The 17,065-nt window shown below is 44.5% G+C and overlaps 1 protein-coding gene across 1 annotated transcript in view; it reads left to right on the top strand.

Annotated features, from left to right (window-relative positions):
- The window catches only part of LOC143929828 (alpha-2-macroglobulin-like), a 217,504-nt gene that overhangs the window by 79,851 nt on the left and 120,588 nt on the right, over positions 1-17,065 (top strand). The window contains exons 14-15 of the mRNA XM_077453804.1: positions 459-525; positions 9,310-9,455. Of these exons, the coding sequence (XP_077309930.1) occupies positions 459-525; positions 9,310-9,455 (213 nt within the window). The remainder of the gene's footprint in view (positions 1-458; positions 526-9,309; positions 9,456-17,065) is intronic.

Here is a 17,065-nt window from a genome sequence, read left to right as displayed (position 1 = left end):
AAACGAATTTCGGAACTAAACAAATTGCACATGTCTAAATTTTATAGCTAGCCCCTAAAGGGCCATAGACACAATGAGAAAATTGTCCTAAAAATACCGCTTTAATGCTTTAGCAGGAATCGTACGATAATCTGATCATTAGTACACAGCTTTTTAGAGCCAATCATAACAATTCATTCAAAATTATTCCTGCGATTTTCATTTAATCAGTACAGTTGTCAACTGAAAATTCAATACAAATAAAATGCAATATATACTGTATCATCACATTCAAATTTTTATTCTGTTGTAAAATAATTTTTGTAACTTTAGTAACCTCTTATAAAAAAAAAACATTCATCTGATAATCTCATCCTGTGTACAAGGCATAAGTGTACCACATACACACAATAGGAATGGTTTATGTTCTTTTATTGTTATTTATTCACACAGTTAATTATTACCTTTTTATTGCACAGGTGATTTATATGGGATCTATACAAGACTTTGGCTCCTTAGAAATCAATGTTAAAAAACAAAACAAAGGTGAGATGTATAATTGTATGATAAAAAACATTATTTCTAGTTTTGGATAAAGTAGGGAAGGGTTAGAAACCATATTGGGTTTTTCCTGCTTTTTGGGATTTCATTAAAGAGATTTATCGTTGCTTTCTGTCCTAATGACCACAGTTTCAGCAGACAGGAAGTGAGGAAAATTTTTAAGAAATTAATATTTGACAGGGTTGTAGCCTACTCCTACTAAATAAAAGCATTTTTATTTTTGTGTTTGTTTTTGTTGTTTGTATATTCCTGCAGCTCCTTTAACTGCTTCAGCCCCGGAAGATCACCACCTCACCAGAGAACTTTTTGCGATTCGGCACTGCACCGCTTTAATTGACAATTGCATGGCTGTGCAACGTAGCACCCAAACAAAATTGACGCCATTTTTCCCCATAAATAGAGCTTTCTTTTGGTGGTATTTTATCACCTCTGCGGTTTTTATTTTTGGAGCTATAAACAAAAAAAGAGTGACACTTTTGAAAAAAACGCATTATTTTTTGCTATAATTAATATCCCCCAAAAATATATATGAAAAAAAAAAATTCCTCAGTTTAGGCCAATATGTATGTAATTGGGGCAGCACAGTGGTGTAGTGGTTAGCACTCTCACCTAGCAGTAAGAAGGTCGCTGGTTCAAATCCCAACCACTACCTGCCTGGAGTTTGCATGTTCTCACTGTGCCTGTGTAGGTTTCCTCCAGGTACTCTGGTTTCCTCCCACAATCCAAAGACATGCAGGTAGGTTAATTGACTTCCATCCAAAATTGGCCCTAGTATATGAATGGGGACCTTGGATTGTGGGCTCCTGGAGGGTAGGGACCAGCGTGAGTGTGCAATGTACAGGGATAGGGACATTTGTAGACACTCACTCAGGTTGAACTGGATGGACTGGTGTCTTTATTCAACCTAACTAACTATGAAACTATGAAACTATGAATAAGCGTATATTGATTGGTTTGCACAAAATTTATAGCACCTACCAAATAGGGGATAGTTTTATGTCATTTTTTTTTTATTATTAGTAATGGCAGCGATCTGTGATTTTTATCGGGACTGTGACATTATGGCAGACAGATCGGACATTTTTGACACTATTTTGGGACCATTGTCATTTATACAGCGATTGTTGCTATAAAAATGCATTGATTACTGTGTAAATGACACTGACAGTGAAGGAGTTAACCACTAGGGGACAATGAAGGGGTTAAGTGTGTCCTAGGGAGTTATTCTAACTGTTAGGGGGCTGGACTTCAACACACAGGACAGCAATTACTGCTCTTGATGACAGGGAGCTGTGATCACTGTCCTGTCACTAGACAGAAAGGGAAATGCTTTGTTTACAAAAGCATCTCCCCGTTCTTCCTATCTGTGAAATGATCGCGGGCACCCGGTGGACATCCAGTTTGCGGGACCCGCGGTCACGGGGACCGCGGCAGGTGCCCACCAGTGTCATTCTGCCAACGTAAATCAGTGTGCGCTGGTTGGCCAGAGGTTAAAGGTGGAAAAAGTTCTGAGATGATTTATCTATGTTTAATTTTTTTACATCACAGAAACCTGACGTTTTAATAGGGATGTGTAGACTTTTTATATCCACTGTACATGCTGAATGACTGCCAAGCTAAAAAAATGAAAATACTGGTTGCCTGGTTGTCATGTAATTAAGTGCTTTCTTTTTTTTTTGTTTACAAACTTTTTTTAGGTACAAAATAGTGGTACAAAACGCAATATCATATATCAAGAGAAATACAGTAAATAGGTTTTACTAGTAAGGAAAATGAAGATAACGTATACAGTGAATGATATAAGTACATTGCTAGGATTGACCAACATACAATCAGAGTGTCATTGAAATATATAGACCGTTTTTATTCCTTAGTGGCCTCTAATTAAAGATATTGTTTATTTGAGGTTTAAAAAGTGTTCCGAAAGTGTGAACCATGGGTCCCATTTCTTGTCAAATAAATGTTTTGTGTTGTATAAAGTATGAAATATTTTTTTCCATGAGGTTAATGTTGTTTATTCTTGTTTTCAGCTGGGTTAGAGGTACTGATGCATATTTCCAGTGGTATGCAATAAGCCAATGTATAGAATAGGGATGAGCCGATTACCCCCCGGTTCGGTTCGCACCAGAACTTTTGAACGGACCGCAAATTTGTGCGAACTTTAGAACCCCATTGAAGTCTATGGGACTCGAACGTTTGAAATTAAAAGTGCTAATTTTAATGGCTACTATGCAAGATATTGTCCTAAAAAGAGTTTGGGGACCTGGCTCCTGCCCCAGGGGACATGGGTCAATGCCTAAAATGTTTTGAAAAACTGACCTTTTTTTGGGAGCACTGATTTTAATGACAATTAAAGTGAAAAAAAAGTGAAATATTAATTTTAATAGCGTGCCTGGGGAGTGTCTATAATATGCCTGTGAAGTGCCACATGTTTCCTGTGTTTAGAACAGTCCCTGCACAAAATGACATTTACCGGAAAAAAAGTCATTTAAAGCTGCTTGCGGTTTTAATGTAATATCTGGTTCCGGCAATATGGATGAAAATCATTGAGAAAAATGGCATGGATAGCCCCCCTGCCCATTACCAGCCCCTTTGGGTCTTGTACGGATATTAAGGGGAACCCTGTACCCATATTAAAAAAAGGAAAGACGTGGGGCCCCCAGGCCCTATATACTCAGAACAGCAGTATACAGGCGGTGCAAACAAGACAGGGACTGTGTAGGTTTGTTGTGTTAAGTAGAATCTGTTTGTAATTTTGAACTGGTACATTTTTAAAGTGTAGCTCCAGTCAAAAAATCTATTTTTAAGCTTTTTGGAAAACATAGGGAAGGGTTATCACCCCTGTATAATTTTTTTTGCCGTACGTCTTTTTTCACCCCACTTCCTGTTGTCTCCTTCTGTTTGCAAATAGGAGACGTTTGTAGGTTGGATGTTTGAAAGTAGGGGCCTGCCCTATATGCTCTGCAGAAATGGCGGAACAAGGTGTTGGTGTTGCCACAACACTGTAAGCCCTCAAAGTGACTCTAAGTGGGCGCTGGAGCGCCCTGCTGTGAACGATTATATCAAGAATTGTATCTACATACCATTGTTGAACAGTGGTAGAAAAATTGGGCCTTTGGTGGTTGTGGTGGTGGTGGTGCTGGTGCCACAACACTATAAGTCCTCACAGTTACTCGGTGGGCACAGGAATGGGCCCTGCTGTGAAATATTATATCAAGAATTGTTATTACATGCCCCTGTTAAACAGGGGCTGAAAAATTGGTCCTTAGGCACTGCAACCTCTCCCATATACTCTAGTTGTAGTGCAGGAATGAGCCCTGCTGCAAAGCATTGCATCCAAAATTGTAATTAAACGCCCCTGTTAAACAGAGGCTGAAAAATTGGACTGGTGGCACTGGCGCTGGTGCCACGACACTGCAACCTCTCCCATATTCTCTAGTTGTAGTGCAGGAATGAGCCCTGCTGCAAAGCATTGCATCAAAAATTGTAATTACATGCCCCTGTTAAACAGGGGCTAAAAAATTGGGCCTTAGGCACTGCAACCTCTCCTATATACTCTAGTTGTAGTGCAGGAATGAGCCCTGCTGCAAAGTGTTGCATCAAAAATTTTAATTAAACGCCCCTGTTAAACAGGGGCAGAAAAATTGGGCTGGTGGCACTGGTGCTGGTGCCACGACACTGCAACCTCTCCCATATACTCTAGTTGTAGAGCAGGAATGAGCCCTGCTGCAAAGCATTGCATCAAAAATTGTAATTAAACGCCCCTGTTGAACAGGGGCAGAAAAATTGGGCTGGTGGCATCACCCAGAACCAAAAATGTTCTTCCACGATATCAGCGGAGGAGGAAGAGGATAGACAGTCAACATAACAGGACAGTCACTCAGCATCAGCATAGGCAGCCTTGAAAGGATGTGATATTTCAAAAAAAATTATTTGGTTACATCAGCTTCAGGTGCTTGGTAGCTGTGGGTAATCCAAGACTGATTCATCTTTATGAAGGTCAGTCGATCAACCGAGTCGGTGGACAGGCGCACCCTGTGATCGGTAACAAAGCCACCAGCAGCACTGAAGGTGCGTTCTGAAAGAACGCTGGATGCAGGACAGGCCAGTAGCTCAATTGCATACTGTGCAAGCTCTGGCTAGTGATCCATTCTCAAAACCCAGTAAGCCAGAGGATTTTCAGTGGGAAAGGTGTCCAAGTCTGACCTTGCCCCTAGGTATTCCTGCACCATGTAAATCAGACGCTGGCGATGGTTGCTGGAACCGATCATACCTTGGGGCTGCGGACTAAAAAATTGTCTGAACGCATCGGTCAGACGGCCACCTTCTCCACCACTCCTTCTGACGGATGCCTCAGCAACACGTTGTCCAGGACCAGGCATTTGTAACCTCCCAGTCTCTGGGAACGCGTTGCACAGACCTTTCTGCAAGACCTCCCAGAGATGTCTCATCCTCTGCTCCCTCTGCAATGGCAAGATAAGGTCGGCAACCTTACCCTTGTACTGTGGATAAAGGAGAGTGGCCAGCTAGTAATGGTCCCTCTTCTTGATCCGAAGAATACGAGGATCCTTCCGCAGGCTTTGCAGGATAGGGGGGCCATGCAGCGTAAGTTAGCTGAGGCATTCGGTCCGGAGTCCTCTGGGTCACTAAGGACAACATGATCCACAGATACCTCCTTCCAGTCATATACAAGTCCACGGGTTTCTTGGGACTGTAAATCATCCCTACAAGACTGCTACTGCTGATGCTGAGTGCCAGCCTCCACCTCCATGCTGACACAATCATCCTCCTCCTCCTCCTCTTCCTGTGTGATTGGTGGCACAGCAGGAACACTCTCTGGATAAAGGGGGCCTTGAGAGGCAAGAAAGTCCTCCTCTTCCTGCCTCTGTTCTGCCTCAAGTGCCCTGCCCATTATTCCACGCAGCATTTGCTCCAAGAGGTGGACAAGAGGTACAGTGTCACTGATGCATGCACTGTCACTGCTCACCATCCTTGTGGCTTCCTCAAACAGTGACAGAACAGTGCATGCATCCCTGATCATGCCCCACTGGCATGGTAAGAAAAAACCAAGCTCCCCTGACCCTGTCCTGGTGCCGTAGTCGCACAGGTACTCATTGATGGCCCTCTGCTGTGTGTGCAGCCGCTGCAGCATGGCCAACGTTGAGTTCCACCTGGTGGGCATGTCACATATAAGGCGGTTCTTGGGCAGGTTCAACTCCTTTTGGAGCTCAGCCAGCCGAGCACAGGCATTAAATGATCAGCAGAAATGCACACAGACTTTCCTCACCTGCTTCAGGACATCCCGTAAGCCCGGTTACCTGCCCAAGAACCGCTGCACCACCAGGTTAAGGACGTGAGCAACACAGGGCATATGGGTCAGTTGTCCCTTTCGGAGGGCGGAGAGGAGGTTGGTGCCATTATCGCAAACCACCAATCCTGGCTTAAGCTGGCATGGTGTCAACCACCTCTCGGCCTGCCCCTGCAGAGTTGACAAAATATCTGCCCCAGTGTGGCTCCTGTCCCCCAAACAAACCAGCGCAAGCACGGCATGGCATCGTTTTGCCTGCATACTTGCATAGCCCCTTGCACGCCTACGGAGCACCGCTGGTTCTGAGGACAGAGCACTGGAAGAGGCCATGGAGGAAGAAGAAGAGGAGGGGATGGAGGAGAGAGGTGTGTCACAACCAGTAGAAGCATTTTGGAGGCGTGGTTGCGGAACAGCCTCCAAAACGACTGCACCTTGTCCGGCATCCTTCCCAGCTGCCAGAAGAGTGACCCAATGGGCCATGAAAGACAGGTAACGTCCCTGTCCATGCCTACTGGACCATGAGTCAGCGGTAATATGCACCTTACCGCTGACCGCCCTTTCCAGCGAGGCAAGGACATTGCCTTTCATATGCCGGTAGAGAGCTGGAATCGCCTTCCGTGAGAAAAAGTGGCGTTTGGGGACCTGCCACTGAGGAACCGCACATTGCACAAATTCACGGAAGGGGGCTGAGCCTACCAACTGAAAAGGTAGCAGTTGAAGTGCTAGCAATTTAGCCAAGCTAGCATTCAACCGCTGGGCATGTGGATGGCTGGGAGTGAACTTCTGTCGATGGTCCAGCAGCTGGGGCAGGGAAATTTGCCTGCTACAATCGGACATGGGTGTACTGCTAGCAGAGTGCCCGCAAGCACTTGGCTGTGACACACCTAATTCTACACCTTCATTCCTCTCAGCGTAGGTTTCAGAGAGGACTGAAGGTCTAGTGGGGTTGGAGATCCCATCTGATGAGGAGCAAGGAGAGGTCCGCTTTGTTCTTTGGTGTGGATCTTTGAGGTACGCTTGCCAACGAGCTGCAAGGCAGGTCAACATATATCTGGTCAAGCATGTGGTGCCCAAGCTGCTGATGTTTTGGCCACGCGAGATATGCTTGAGACATATGTTGCAAATAGCAGCGGTGCAATCTGATGCACTCGTCTCAAAAAAGGCCCACACCAAAGAACTTTTAGAATAACGCGCAGAGGCAGCGCCCTGCACAGGTGGAGCTCTGCGGTGTGATTCAGTCGGTGTGCTACCCCTAAGCTGGCCCCCGGAGGGCATCCTGCCTCGTTGGAGATTTGCCTCCTCCTCCTCTCTCCTACCAAGCACCCACGTGTAGTCAGTGCCCTCATCATACCCTCCCTCTTCATCGCTGGAGCAAACCTGGCAGTATGCTGCAACTTGTGGAACATGACTGCCAGATTGCTGTCCTTCTTGAGCATCCCCTCTCTCTGCGCTCACGCTACTGCCTTCCTCTAGCTGAGTATCATCATCAGAGCCTACAAAACACTAGGAATCCAACTGGAGCATGTACCTAACACTGTGCTCAAAGAGTTCAGGGGACTTCTCAGGAGGACGTGGTGGGTCTAGGGAAGGAGTCACTGATGATGACATTGAGACAAGGGAAGAGGATGTGTTGGCAGCTGCTTTGCTAGTACCCTGAGCCTGGGTGAGAGAGGATGAGGAGGATGAAGAGGGCTTGGTCATCCACTCTACCAAGTCTTCAGCATGATGTGGCTCAACACGTCCAGCTGCTGAAAATAAGGACAAGCGTGTCCCATGGCCACCTTCTGATGACAATGCACCGCATCCACGACCAGCACTGTTGTCTCTAGACACAGAGCCTGCTTGCCCTCTTTTATCGGCTCGAGCCTGTCTGCCTCTCCTTGTTGGCCTTCTAGACATGGTAATGGCCTGAAGGGAGATGGGAAAACCAGCAATTGGGTAGTGTATATTGTGCTGGAGGCACACAACACTCACTAACTCTTGCAGATGCCTTTATTATAGAACAACAGGAAGATACAGGTGTATACTGTGCTGGAAGCACACAACACCAACTAACTCCTGCAGATGGCAGATGGCTCAATTAGAGAAGAGCAAAATGGGTGGATAAAGGTGTATACTGCGCTCAGCGCACACAGACAACACCCAGAAACTCCTGCAGATGGCTGATAGCTCAATTACAGAAAAGCAATATAGCTATATAGGTGGATAAGGGTGTATACTGCACTCAGGGCATACAGACAACACCCAGAAGCTCCTGCAGATGGCTGATAGCTCAATTACAGAAGAGCAATATAGCTATATAGGTGGATAATGGTGTATACTGCACTCAGGGCACACAGACAACACCCAGAAACTCCTGCAGATGGCTGATAGCTCAATTACAGAAGAGCAAGAACGCTAAATAGGTGGATAACGGACGGTGTATACTGCGTTGAAAGTACACAGAGAACACCCACTAACTCCTACAGATGCCAACACACTACACAAGGCCGCCACACTACACATCCTGCATACGCACCCTGCCTGTGGCCAATCATGGCTCTCCTTGCTGCCGGCGCTGTGATTAGTCAAGCATGCGGGGTCACAGTGCATGCTTGGCCAATCATGAGCCAGCAATGCACTGCGATGGCGCAGTGCACTGTGGGCCATGAGTACCACATGAATTTGGAGCGAACGGCCCACAGAGTTCTGGCTTCGCCGTACGGGCGAACAGCCGGTGTTCAAGTCGAACATGCGTTTCGACTTGAACACCAAGCTCATCCCTAGTATAGAAGCACAAATTGTGTGAACCAATCTCATGTGATGGATAGATAGTCCTGTGATAGAGGTGAATAATAGATAATTGGAGAGAGTGAGTTGTATATTATTGTCTGAAATTTTAGATGCAAATTTTTCCAATTGTTTCCATATCCGTGATACTTTCTCACATTCCCAAAAAGTGTGTGAGAGTGATCCTGTAGAAATGCAACCTCTGAAACATGTCTAAAATATTTTCTAAGTCAACTATGAAGAGCTTGAACTTTACATTTTGAAGCTTAGTGACAAAGAAAGCATTGAACCCTGATATAGACAGGAAGTTACCATTTTGACACCTATTATAAACTGCAGCAAACTACGTACTGTAAAAGTTTAGGGCCTGTGTCAATGCGTTTTGCACACCCAACAAGTCTTGAAAAATGCAAAATCTGCTTAAAGGAGGTCAAATGCAGGTCAGAAGGAGGTCACCTGCATATAAAATGCATATGTCAGTGAATTTTGAATGATCCCAGCAGTGCCTGAAACTGATGTCATCAAAACATGTCCAGAGCGCGTTGGCACAGGCCCGAAGAGGAAGAGAATGGCTTTTTCACCTGAAGCTTTTTTCTCATAGCAAATTGCTTATATGCATGTATATAAATATATATATATATATGTATATATATATATATTTAACATCATAATTTATTCTCTATCTCTCTCAGATCTACACGGAAAGGCTACTTTTAAGCTTCCAGTAAGTACAGGAAAATCTTCCACTCTTCGTGCCCTTGTCTACATTTTATTACCCAATGGGGAGATTTTGGCGGACTCAGCAAAATACAATGTGCAAAAATGTTTCAAGAACAAAGTAAGTTTCCTAAATATGGATGTCAAAAAAGGTATGGTGGTGAACTTTATCAAGATTCTAGCTTGGATATACTTAACTTGTACCTGTGCCCAGACTATGGACATTGAAATATTTACTTATAGTTTACAAGCAGTAAAAGTGATTTAAAACAAGATTTCCAGACCCCTTTAGCTGCTTATTGCTCTAGCACCTTCTAAGGTAACAAATACTCTAGTCGGGTTTTAGTCCCTTTCTAACAGCTTAGAATTGTTCAGTTTGTTTACATTATAAGGCTGGTAACCCCACAATGGGTGTGGACGTAAGGACGTAATGTCCATCTCAGAGGGAGGGGCTTGTTAGCGCCAGCCAGAGCAAGACCTGTTCTTCCTTTCCCCCCTATCCTTTTTTTTTTCTTCTTGCAATTTTTTTCCAGCTGTGCTGAGATCCAGGGGAAAACAGTGCTGCTGGGATACGGTATTAGATCTATATAAAAAAAAATGTGTATTAATAGCCTGGGCAGCACGGGTGGGTTGGACTATAAAAGTTTAACTCATTTCTGGAGGACCCGGGCCTCACCCCCTTCTCTCTTCCTTTTCTCTTTTTTTCCCCCATGGTGGGATGGCCCCTGCTATTCTGGGGGTAGAGGAGTATAAGAAGACAGAGCAAGAGTCGGTAGAGAATAAGGGAGAGAGGGGAAGGAGAGGGAAGAGGGTAGGAAAGGGGAAAGGAAAGGAAAACTGAGGAAACGAATAAGAGGGGTGAAGAAAAGCACCATGAGTAAATCCACGAGTAAATCTATAAAGGGTGGTGTCTCCAAAACCCTGAAAGATAAAGTAACAGACAGTACGATCAAACAGTATATGACTCAAAGAGCTTGTCCCAAAAATCCAGGTATAGAGAAGCAACAGCAATCTAAATCAGATAGGAAAAAGGGAATGGACAAACAAATAGGGGAGGCACCCGACCAATCCAGAGATGACCTAACAACAGAGAGTGAACTGGAAATAAGTAAAGTGGATGAACAAAGGACAGATGTGTAAATGCCAACAAAAGGAGAGATGATGGAGATGCTCCTGAGTCTAGAAAATGCCATCAAAGCAGATATTAACATGTTAAGAGTAGATTTGGGACACCTCCTAACAAGAGTGGAGGTAGCAGAAGAGAGAATGGATAAACCCACCCAGGAGATATGTAAACTATAGGAGCAAGTTAAAACATTACAACAAACCCAGAGGAGAATCCTCCATAGACTAGAAGATCAAGTAAACTGAAACATAAGACAAAATGTGAGAATCTGTTCATTCCCAGAGGTAAGAGGAGAAGATCTGAGAAAAATCATTAAAATAATACTTAGCCCTCTTTTGAATAAAGGAGATGAAGAATTCCCCAGGATCGAGAGGGTGCACCAGATTGGAAAAATAAGAAATTCTGAAGCAGATAGGCCATGGGACATAATAGTAAGATTCAGATTATATGAAGACAAAGCAGAAATTTGGACAAAATTAAGAGGAAATATGAAGGCTCAAAGAGTTGCAAATGTTTACGGATCTGGCACCAGAGACACTGGCAAGAAGGCGACTTTTAAAACCTCTATTAGAGCAGATGCGCATATAGAACATAAGATATAACTGGGGTTTCCCAGCATGTCTGATAGGCTCCAAAGAAGGAAGATCAGCTAGGCTAAGATTCCCAATAATAAATAATGAATAAAATAATAAAATAATGATACCTGCAGTATATACAAGAAAACACTAAACCCCCGATCTAGGTGAGAGAAATGAGGTATGCATAGAAAATTAGGAAAACAAAGATGGTGGTTATAAATTTTATGACTTATAATGCAAAGGGGCTAAATACACCAAATAAGAGGCATGAGATTCTAAAAGAGCTTAAACAGTATGGCGCAGAGGTGATCTTTTTACAAGAGACTCATATTTCTCTTGAATCAAATGTCAGACTGTATTCTAATAATTTCCTGATCTGGTATTATGGGGATACCATAACAAAGAGAGGAAGGGGGTGGCAATAGGGTTCGCAAAAAAGACGCGGTTTCAACTAGAGGAAAGGATGACTGACCCAGAGAGAAGATTTATTTTCCTAAAAGGTAAATTAGATTAAATGGATTGCACATTGGCAAACATTTACTCCCCTAATAGTAACCCTATAAAATATCTAAAAGAAATACTGGGAAAGTTGATGGATTTCAAGAGAGGATACATGATTCTGTATTATGAATTATGAATTTCTGTATAGACCCGGTAATGGATAGTACGTTCAGGGTACAGGGGACGAATAACGCACAATTAAAAAATATAAAACAAAAAATGCATACTTGTCAAATGGTAGACGTGTGAACCCAACACCCTAATGTCGCGTACACACAATCGGACTATCCAGCGGACAAACCGTCAGTTTGCAGCGGAGGTCCGCCGGACTTTCCAAACGAGCGGATCTGCCCACACACGACCGGACGTTTTGACGGGAGTCTGCCGGACTTTTGAAATGAACGGACTTGCCCACAGACAGAAAAAAATCTGTTCATTTTGAACGCAGCTCCAGGTAGACTGGACTAGCGAAGGAGGTCAATGTCGCCGCCTCCATTGGCGAGATTGACATGTCGCTGGCCCCGTCACCTGGTGTGGACTTAAAGGGGAAGCCCTATGCTGAAAAACAGTGTGGGGGTCCCCCCCAAAGTCCATATCAGACCCTTATCTGAGCACGCAGCCCAGCCGGTCAGGAAAGGGGGTGGGGACGTGCGAGTGCCCACCCTCCTGAGCCGTACCAGGCCCTGTGCCCTCAACATGGGGGGTGCTTTGGGTAAGGGGGGGCGCTGCGCCCCCCCACCCCAAAGCACCTTGTCCCCATGTTGATGAGGACAAGGGCCTCTTCCCAACAACCCTATCGGGGTCTGCAGGTGGGGGGTTATTGGAATCCAGGAGCCCCTTTAATAAGGGGGCCCCCAGCTACCGGCCCCCCACCCTATGTGAATAAGTATTGGGGTACCATGTACCCCTTCCCATTCACCTGGTGAAAAAAATGTAAAGAAAAAAACACAACACATGTTTTTAAAATAATTTATTGCACAGCTCCGGTGGTCTTCCATCTTGGGGGGTCTTCTCGCCAGACTCCTCCGCTATCTTCTGCTAGCTCTTTTACTAGAGCCCGGCTTTCTTCTTCATCGCCGCCGTCCGGGGGTCTTCTTCCGACTTCGAGGGTCTGGTCCCCCTCTTCGGGGGTCTTGTCCCCCTCTTCAGTTTTTCTTGCTGGGCCTCCACTATCTTCTTATAGCTCCTTTACTAGCGGTGGCCCGGTCTTCTGTCGCCTTCTTCTCTTCTTCCGACTTCAGGGGTCTTGTCCCCCTCTTCAGTTCTTCTTGCCGGGCCTCCGCTTTCTTTTTCCAGCTCTTTTACTAGTGGTGGCCCGGTCTTCTGACACTGCTGTCACCACCTTCTCTTCTTCTTCCTTGAGATGTTGACTCGACACTCTCTCTGGCCGCAATGACAGGGACGCGTTGTGTGGCGATTTATAAAGGGACAATGGGTGGGGTTACCAGGTGATGTCACATGGTGAACCCGCCCCTTATGATGTCACAGTCCCAGATGATGATGTGACTGTGACATCATAAGGGGGCGGGGTCACCATGTGACATCACCCAGTGACCCGGCCCATTGTCCCTAGATACGTCGCCGCACAACATGTCCCTCTCATCGCGGCCAGAGAGAGCGTCGAGTCAACATCTCAAGGAAGAAGAAGAGAAGGTGGTGACAGTGGTGACAGAAGACCGGGCCACCACTAGTAAAAGAGCTGGAAGAAAAAAGCTGAGGCCTGGCAAGAAGAACTGAAGAGAGGGACAAGACCCCGAAAAGGGGGATAAGACCCCCAAAGTTGGAAGAAGACACTGTGGCGACAGAAGCCCGGGCCACCGCTAGTAAAACAGCTGGAAGAAGATAGCGGAGGCCCGGCAAGAAGAACTGAAGAGGGGGACAAGACCCCAAAGAGGGGGACAAGACCCCCGAAGTCGGAAGAAGACCCCTCGGACGGCGGCGATGAAGAAGAAAGCTGGGCTCCTCCGCTAGTAAAAAAGCTAGCAGAAGATAGTGGAAGAGTCCCCCTAAGATGGAAGACCACCAGAGCTGTGCAATAAATTATTTTAAAAACGTGTTTTTTTCTTTACAATTTTTTTCACCAGGTGGGTAGGGGTACATGGTAGCCCAATATTCATTCACATAGGATGGAGGGCAGTATCTTGGGGCCCCCTCATTAAAGGGGGCTCCCGGATTCTGATAAGCCCCCCGCTCGCAGACCCCAACAACTTTCCTGACCAGCCGGGCTGCGTGCTCGGATAAGGGTCTGATATGGACTTTGGGGGGACCCCCACGCCGTTTTTTCCCTTTAAGTCCATGCCAGGTGACGGGGCTAGCGACGTGTCAATCTCGCTGATGGAGGCGGCGACATTGACCTCCTTCGCTAGTACCATCCAACTGGAGCCACGTTCAAAATGAATGGACTTTTCTCCATTTGTGGGCAAGTCCCTTCATTTCAAAAGTCCGGCAGACTAGCACACAGACGGCCGGATTGTCCGCTGGACTCCCGAGTCCGGGGTACAATTTTGAGTCAAAACTTCTTTCTAAATCTGCCAGACTTTTGGAAAGAAAAAGTCCGCCGGAGCCCACACACGGGTGGATTGTCTGGCGGACTCTGGTCCGCCGGCCTAAGTCTGCCGGATAGTCTGATCGTGTGTAAGTGGCATAAGACTCAAGATTTTTAATTTTACTCCCCTGTACACAGGACGTACTCCAGGATAGATTACATTTTTGTTGATCACAGAGCACTGGAAAGAGTAATAGAAACTAGTATAGAAATAGTTACATTATCAGACCACGCCCCAGTGAAAACGAAAATGATAATTCCCGGAAATCAAAGACAACCCTTTTCTTGGCAACTAAATGAAGAACTACTCCATGATGATGAAGGCTACGAAATAGTGGATAAAGAACTTGAACATTATTTCTCAACAAATACAGACGAAATAGCAGAGCACACCTTATGGGAGGCTCATAAAGCTTATGTAGCACTTACCCCCGAAGGAGCGGCTGAATTTTAGATTTGTGCCTGCACTCTGCTAATGAACCCCCCCTGAATTGACTCAGTCCCCTTGACACAGCTGCAGTGCAATACAATACAATACAATATCATGTAATACATTATACCTGTGTTGTTTTCTAAGGACTCACTGGTTTCACCTGGTGAGGAAAAACAGTAAGCCACACAACTGGATACTTAACCAGAAATATATTTTACTTTAGAATATTCAAAAGCGTGATTACAGTAATTGTGCTGGCATCCCAACATAGAACGACAGTACAATGAATTTCAACACAAATGATTACAAATTGTAGTAATATATATATATATATATATATATATATATATATATATATATATATATATATATATATATATATATATATTCCTATATATTTATACCTGGGAGCTCCCCCTACTTTTAAAGCTATACGTGAGATCTCACTTAAAGTACTTAGTCCATGATCTTCTTTCTTCGCTAGCTAGTAACTCCTTTGTGATTTGTAATCCACAGTCTATGAAAGGTTAAGTTGAGATGAAGGTGCTCCTAGTGTAACTTCTTTAACTAATTTACAATGCTTGTGGCGCCAGAGTAGATAGGCCTCAAGACTGCTCAGCGTCAGTTGCTCTGCTCCTCCGGGGAACTACAAATCCCAGTGAGGCCTGTATGTGAGTTTAACTGCATGTAAAAGTTAACAAACTGTGGGTCTGTGACCTGCTCACCAACTAGATCAGAACTCCGTGTAGTAGATTTGGTCTGGTGGCTGTAGCTTGCTTCTCTGTCAGCTGGGCCAGTCACTCCGTTCTGCTCCTCTGGATGGATCTGGTCCTCCGGTGCTCAGATGAGTGTCTCTGGATCTTCAATCCGGTCACTGTCTTTAGGCACTGCCAGGTCACTTGTGAAAACAAGCGTGGTTGTGCTCTGCAATGTCTGTGAGCCACTGTCTCTGAGAAGATCCTCACAGGCAGGCCACGAGATCCCAATAGACCTAAAATGGCCGCTCGGGTTCCTTTTATCTCCTACCCAGCATGCACTGCTTAAGAGAGTGTTCATGGGTAGGTCACACAGACTCCTGGGTAACAAGGTCATCCTTCAGATCAAAACAACATATAAGTCTTCAGGCTTGTTCAGAGATAATAATATACAATGACAATGAATTAACAGTATTTGGTCACTAGATGGCTCCCAATACTGAACCATAGCAATGTCCATATACTTTATATTAAAGCATGTAAATACACATTAATAGGTAAAGATATGTCAGCGCTACACTCATATTAGGGGGATCCTGATAGCAGTAGGAACAAGGGAAAAAAAGAGAGTTCAGAGAAAATCAAAATATTAATGGAAGAAATATTTAGAGCTGAACAAGAACATAAAAAACACCAGAACCAACATCGAACGCTGTATCAAAAAGTGCTAATTAAAAGGGATGAATTAAAAGCTTTATTGGAACAGGAGACTAAAAAAAACATTCAATCGTATAGCCAGAGAAAGATACCAATGGGGGAATAAACCTAGTAAATATCTAGCAAGAATGCTCCAAAAGAAAAAAATCTATAAACTATGTAGGGAAAATACAAAGTAGGATAGGGGAAATGGCCAATACAACAAAAGAAATAGCGGAAATATTTAAAAATGATTATGCGGGGCTATACTCAGTAGAACAGCAGAGGAAAAAAGAAGAAAAATAAATGATTTCCTAAAAAATGCTAGATTGCCAAAGATTACAGAAAATGAAAGGGAAATATTAGAAAAGCCAATGACTGAAGAGGAAATAAATAAGGCCTTGTTAGACTTGACCCCGGGGAAAAGCCCTGGCCCAGACGGGTTTACAACGTACTATTATAAAAAGTATAAAGAAATTCTAACCCCGAAGCTTTGCAGATATATGAATGGCCTGGGGGCTGAATATAAAATGAGTAGTGAGGCCCTGACCGCCACGTTTACCACAATCCATAAGGAAGGAAAAGATGGGATGTTGTGCTCCAGTTACAGGCCAATATCACTGCTAAATGCAGATATAAAACTATACGCTAAAATATTGGCAGGTCGGATGAACTCACTGGTACATCCTGATCAGGTAGGATTCATCCCAGGTAGGGTGGGGAGGGACAATGGAGGTGAGAACATTACTCCTACTTCAGTGGGTGAAACGAATGGGATCCCCAGGTCTACTCCTGTCAACGGATGCTGGTGGTTCATGTTTCAGACATTAGACACAATGGGAGTTGGACCAAGAATGGTTCAGTGGATTAAAACATTAGATCACCATCCTATAGCAACCATAAAAATAAATGGAATACTGTCCCCTCCCTTTGAGATGGAAAATGTGACGAGACAAGGCTGCCCCCTATCACCCCTTTTATTTGTGTTATCTTCAGAGCCATTACTTTCCACAATATGAAATAACCCTGATATAACGGGAATCAAGGTAGGAAACGAGGAACATAAATTGGCCACATTCGCGGACAATGTATTGTTTTATGTAAGTAACCCAAGGAATACAATGCCCAATCTATTAAAGGTCTTAAAACAATATAGT

This window comes from Lithobates pipiens, unplaced genomic scaffold (assembly GCF_037356315.1).
Source record: "Lithobates pipiens isolate NorthernLeopardFrog02 unplaced genomic scaffold, aLitPip1_a1.2 Scaffold_25, whole genome shotgun sequence".
In the NCBI taxonomy this organism is placed as follows: Eukaryota; Metazoa; Chordata; class Amphibia; order Anura; family Ranidae; genus Lithobates; species Lithobates pipiens.
Note: the sequence above shows the minus strand (reverse complement) of the source record. Positions and strands in the feature narration are given on the sequence as shown.